This window comes from Sinocyclocheilus rhinocerous, unplaced genomic scaffold (assembly GCF_001515625.1).
Source record: "Sinocyclocheilus rhinocerous isolate Xijiao unplaced genomic scaffold, SAMN03320098_v1.1 scaffold815, whole genome shotgun sequence".
NCBI lineage: Eukaryota > Metazoa > Chordata > Actinopteri > Cypriniformes > Cyprinidae > Sinocyclocheilus > Sinocyclocheilus rhinocerous.
This window is the reverse complement of record NW_015659733.1, coordinates 297,695-303,355: the sequence shown is the minus strand read 5'-3', so window position 1 is coordinate 303,355 and position 5,661 is coordinate 297,695. Positions and strand designations below refer to the sequence as shown.

General features: G+C 41.7%; 1 protein-coding gene across 6 annotated transcripts in view; it reads left to right on the top strand.

Annotated features, from left to right (window-relative positions):
• The first annotated feature begins 1,125 nt into the window (after window positions 1–1,125).
• hmga1a (high mobility group AT-hook 1a) overlaps window positions 1,126–5,661 on the top strand; it is an 8,880-nt gene continuing 4,344 nt past the window's right edge. The window contains exons 1-4 of one of the 6 annotated variants that reach the window (XM_016533050.1): window positions 1,126–1,232; window positions 2,108–2,214; window positions 3,551–3,640; window positions 4,772–4,831. In XM_016533050.1, the coding sequence (XP_016388536.1) occupies window positions 2,125–2,214; window positions 3,551–3,640; window positions 4,772–4,831 (240 nt within the window). In that variant the 5' untranslated portion in view covers window positions 1,126–1,232; window positions 2,108–2,124. Of the gene's footprint in view, window positions 1,233–1,700; window positions 1,836–2,054; window positions 2,215–3,544; window positions 3,645–4,771; window positions 4,832–5,661 lie in introns of those variants that run through there. The other 5 variants (XM_016533049.1, XM_016533046.1, XM_016533051.1 and 2 more) reach the window with 5 other exon arrangements.

Below are 5,661 nucleotides of genomic sequence, written 5' to 3'. Positions count from 1 at the left end.
GGATCAGAGCTAAAAAATATATAAATGCTGTTCAGTTTCTTGCACAGACCGATCGTTTCGTGTCTTAAGACCTCAATGTATCGTCACGAGCCGCAGGGTTTAATTTGGTTTTGTTTGTGTATGTTTTGTTTACTCTCAAAGCCGTGATTCCCATTCACCTCCATTATAAGACTGACAGACTGCAACGGTTTGAGTTAAAAATCTTCGTTTGTGTTCTGCTGAAGAAACAAAATTACCTACATCTTGGATGCCCTGGGGGTAAGCAGATAAACATAAACTTTTTCATTTTTGGGTGAACTATCCCTTTAATACAGTCTTAACATATATGTTTATGCAACTGGTCTCAGATGTTCTTCGAAATACCTTCTTGCACAGTAAGAAATGTTTGGAAGAATTTTGCTTTGAATGATACAGCAATTGCACTCACAAAGAGCAAATTCTAGTCAATGAAATATTGTAGGGAACTAAAAGATGATTTGGTAAACCATTATAGTTTCATGAGTTATTTCTCAGCTTGTTACATTGGCCTTTCATCCAAGCATTAAAATATTTTTAAATGCATTCCAGCTCAGAATAACAACAGTGGCTCTTGATTTTTAGATGCATATAAAAATGTTTAAAAAAAATAAAAAGTTTGTTGCCCCAACGAAAAACAAGTAGGCCTAAATATTACAACAAAATATAATAGTAGTATTAAGGCATACATAAAAACTAAATAAAACAGTCTCATGGGAAACTTGGAAACACATTTTTTGTTATAGTTTTTCTTTTTATTGTTTAAGAGTCTTCAAAATGACAATATTGTTTTTTTATGTTTTTTAAACATCATACACATCATAAAATCTGCCTGCTGTAAATTGTGCGTGTGATTCTAAAATAGCGCTAAAATAAAAAGGGTAACAATACTTAAAACCAACTTTTTTTTTTTTAAAGGGGGGGGGTCGGTTACAACAAAACCTGTACCAACATTACAAACAAAAACGGTTGGCTGTGTCTGGCGCCGACGCGAACGTGATTGGCAGGACTCTGCCACCGACGCAGCTGATTGGCTAGTTACAATTCAAACGCACGTCCTCCTCGCTGTCTCCGCCCCTCGTGTGTTTCCGGCGTGGAAGACCCCGTGAAATGCCCCTGAAACTCCCGAAGGCACTGCAGGCGAGTGCTGTTTCATTCATTCGCAGCTCGCGCGGCTCAACGCTTTGGACGCTGTCCTGACCGCTCCTTTTAAAAGGGTACGTTTTAAATCTCTCTCATTTATTTCAAAGCTAGCTCTAGTAATTTTAATTCTCCGCAAGAACAAAAATAAGAAAACAGAAATAGGAGTGATTTGTTTGTTTTAGGGCACATTTGAACGGGATTAACAAACACTAAACATATTGGCGGGCTCTTGTGGCGCGTTATTCGTTGTAACTTATTACTTACGCAAAGTTATAGTAAGTTAACGCAGTCCACGCCCTTCTCGAAGAAACGTTGTTTTTATATACAGCAAACATCGCAATTCTTTTAAAATTCAACTTTTGGGGGTTTCAAAACAAAGGGCTAAACTCGTTCAAACGACGTTTTACACAAAGCAATGGTCTTACGCTTGGTTTGGGTTTGCTATTTCTATATTTTTTTTAATCGATTAAAGCTCTTCTCAGTGTAAACAACAGAATCGTGTTTTCACGCGCTCGGGGATTTAAAAGGGCGCGAATCGCGCGCTGAGTTCGTGTTCCGGTTCGCACTGGAACCGCGGGGTATCCGTAGAAACCGTTCGCCTCTTAGCTTTCTCTTTTTTAAAGCTCCGCTGCAGCACAGCGAGAACCTCCGACGGATTTCAGATCTGCGATTTTAAGGTATTATCATATTGTTTAAACGGACGCGCCGCTACTCAAATATTTTCTTGTTGTAGCCGACATTGTGTCGGGTTTGAGCTCGGGCCTAGCGCGTGTGGTAAACACACGGGAAGCCGGTGGCTCCGCGCGCTCGTTCATTACGCTCCCCGTGAAGTTAATTTCTACTTTTTACCAAACGAGCGCGTGGTGATTTATTTAAAGTTTCTGTGCTTTCACCAGATATCGTGTTTGCTGATCGATTGTGCTTATCGAGCGACTCTCTTTGCGTGCAGCTTTCCAGTAAAGCGCAATGAGTGATTCCGGCAAGGACACAGTGGCTCCTAAAGAGAAAGACGGAGCAGAGAAGAGAGGACGCGGAAGACCACGAAAACACCCACAGGTAGCGCACTGCTTTATATGGGGCACTCTGGCTTTCAGTGGGCTGGTATAGTTCATATTGATGAGACCAAAACACTGCCTTTATTTTGTGTTTCTGGCTAAAATGATGCTTGCTTGCGTTTTATTTTTTTGAGGTCTTGCACATGGGCTGAGGACATCCAAACCATTTTTTGGAGTGTTACTTAATCTCTTAAAGCTCTTAACCGATAGGCTATATTAAGATCTTTGATTTGGTGCATCTTCAACTCAACATGTGCAGTGGTCATCTGTAGTGGCAGAATGACCAAGGCCTGTAACCTGATCTCTCTAAACCAGCAGTAACCCACTTACTGTTTCAGCTGCGCACTGATTGGCCGCTGGGAAATGCCAGCATCTGATTGGTTCATCCCGCTGTCAGTCGTAGGGCCTCGAGTGCATTGGGTTTAAAGTTTCTGTTACTCACCCATGTACTCGGAGCCTTTGAGTAGTAATCCATGGCCACCATCATACAACAAGATGGATTACTTATTAAGCACCACTGTCTTAGCTTCTTTAGTGTGTGTGTGTGTGTATTATTTATATAAAGCCATAGCTCCTTACTACACTACAGAAGCACAAGTACACTAATAATGTGTGCTACAGAAAAAAGCAAACAAACACGCATGTATCATTTGTAAATTTGTAGGTATTTCATTCTGATTTTTCACATCTGTTTCACATGCTTAAAGGCAGCAAGGTTAATAGCTCTAGCAGATTTTCAGTTTGTGCATTTGTAAGTGGATAGTTTAAGAAATTGGTAGGATGCAACTGCTTTTAAGTTAAGTATTTTTAGTTTTTCATCCAAATCTCCCCTTTTTCAAGCTCTGTTTTGTATTGTGTAGTTGTAAAATTATCAAATGACTGAAAGACTATAAATGTTAACAAGTGTGCTGATCTTTCACACTCTCTTCTCTGTAAATCAAATGACGTAGATGTTAGTCTACATTGGTGTGAACTTGGTTTCCTGTCCTTGAGAAGACTGAAGCAGACTTGATATGCATTATTTGCAGTTGGCTTACTCTATCCATTTGCATATGTCTGACAGGAAATATTCTTTACACTGACCCCGAGCGGCTCATTTAACTGGTATGACACTGATAGTCGGCCTGTGGTGGTCTGCAGTGTATTCGGTTCTCTTTTGGTGACCAGTGACTGCATGCCACCTGTTGGTCTTAAAGTAGCAACCAGTTGTTAACTATGAACAGCAGATGCTTTATAAGTTATCCACCAGTAGTATGTGGAAACCCACAGTTGACTCAAGTCTGTGCACAGATTTTGGTGTTTCTGATTACATATCATTCTCAATATTCTAGCAGCAGGAGGCAAGTGGATCTCCCACACCGAAGAGACCTAGAGGAAGACCAAAGGGCAGCAAGAACAAGCCAAGCTCCACGGCATATCGGGGCAAAGTGAGTAGAAATGTCTCGGTGGTTTTGTGCACAACTACCTCCTGAACAATGTTACCATCAAAGACAAACCGACAAACCTGCATCTGTCTTCCGGCCCGATGAGTTTACACGCTAACAATCAAAAGTTCTTATTGGTGTCTGTGGTTCCATAAAGAACATTTCCACGGCATTGCACAAAGTTCTTTATAGAGGAAGAAGGTTTTTTAGGTCGTCACATAAAGAAAAAGATTCGGTGACACTCTATTTTAAGGTGTCCTTGTTGCATAAGTTACATGTACTTACTATTGTAATAACAATAAATGATGCATAATTACATGCAAGTAACCCTAAGCCAAATCCTAACCCTATAGTAAGTACATGTAGTTAATTAATATTACTCAGTACTTGAATGTGGAATTACACTGCAACAAGGACACCTTAAAATAGTGTAACCAAAGATTCTTGTAAGAACTGTTTACTGAAAGGTTCTTTTTGGAACCTAAAACGGTGGTTCTATGGAATCACTGCAAATCCCCACTTTTGGAACCTTTAATTTTAAGTGTGATTCTGCCCAATTTGCTTTTTTGCTTCAATGTAAACATGCTTGTTTTTCAGTCAATTTCTTGGCTCCTCGTTATTATTATTATTATTTTTTTATTTATTTTTTTTAAATGTGCGACCTGAACAGTCTTCTGTTTTTGTTAGAGCGTGCAGATAAAACCAGTTGCTCAATTCCGGTTAAATCTTTTGACTTCCTGCTGGCTTCCTGTGGCATAGCAGGCGCTGTGCATTGCAGGTGCACTGGCAGCAGTGCAGTCTCTGAGATGATAACCCCGCCCTTCCATCCCCTCCATTTATTGTTATGACAGCTGACCCACCAACCCTTCCCCCCAATATGCACACCACCTCTCCCTTTGTTTGTGTGTGCATGCGCGTGTTGCCGTTTCTCTCGCCCGCTTGTACCAGCTGTCTCTCAGCTCCGGACCAGGTGGCCGGCGAACTGAAGTGCACTGCATGCTGCTCATGTCCGTTTCCAATATAATAGCCAATGAACTCGCTGCCCCTGGGCCGCCTGCCAGCACGAGCCCAACAGTGCCCTCTGGTGCTCAACTGCATGCATAGCACAATGTTTATTCTCTCTTTCTCTTTCAGAAAACAGCAACGGCTTCGGCACCTGCAGGGACGAAACGCCGAGGACGGCCCAAGAAAGCAGTGAGTTTTCATTTGTCTTCCGTTTTGCGCATTTCATGTGCATTTATAGCGAAAACCGCAAGGCTGAACGGCTGTTTGTGTGGTGGGAAGTTGCCACGGGCAACAACAAAAATATTTGGCTGCTTCTCACGAGGGATTTCTTGCAGTTCTTTCTCCCCTTCGTTTCTCTTGTAGGTCTTGTTTATAAGAACAGATCAAATATCTTGAAGCCTTTTATTTAGCTGTTAAGTCAGTTTGGCATGTAATCGGGCAGATCCCAGTGCCGCCCCCCCGTTTCCTCGACAGCTCACTGTGTAGTCATCAGCCCCGTGTCTTTGTGCTGCATTCCTCTCACATGAGGCACGGTTCTGGCGCTGGAGTTCAGTTTTCCTCATTCAAACATGTCCGCAGGAATCCGCCGAGTTGAGTCACACAAACCTCTGGCTTTGAGTCACTCTACTAGTTATCGTGGCCATGCCGGGACGTTTCCTCCACTTAGTCATTCAGACTTCGAAAACAGGTGGCTCTGATTTGATTTAGTAGAGTGGATGCTACATGCAAAATGTTGAATATACTTTGTGACCATTGTTTAATGTCTTAAAGGGGATAGTTCACCCAAGAATGAAAATTTCTGTCATTAATTACTAGGGATGTGCGCGACGACTAATTTGACTGTCGTTTAAACGAAAGTTTTGTATCCGACTAGTCTAAAAGCAAGAAACCCTCAAAAAAGAAAAAAACCTCCGTGCGTGCGTGTAGCATATATAATAGCCTATATTTGAAATACTTAATCTATGAATCACACTGTCAAATCCCTCAATGAATTCCGCTTGCCGCACACTTGCCTCGCG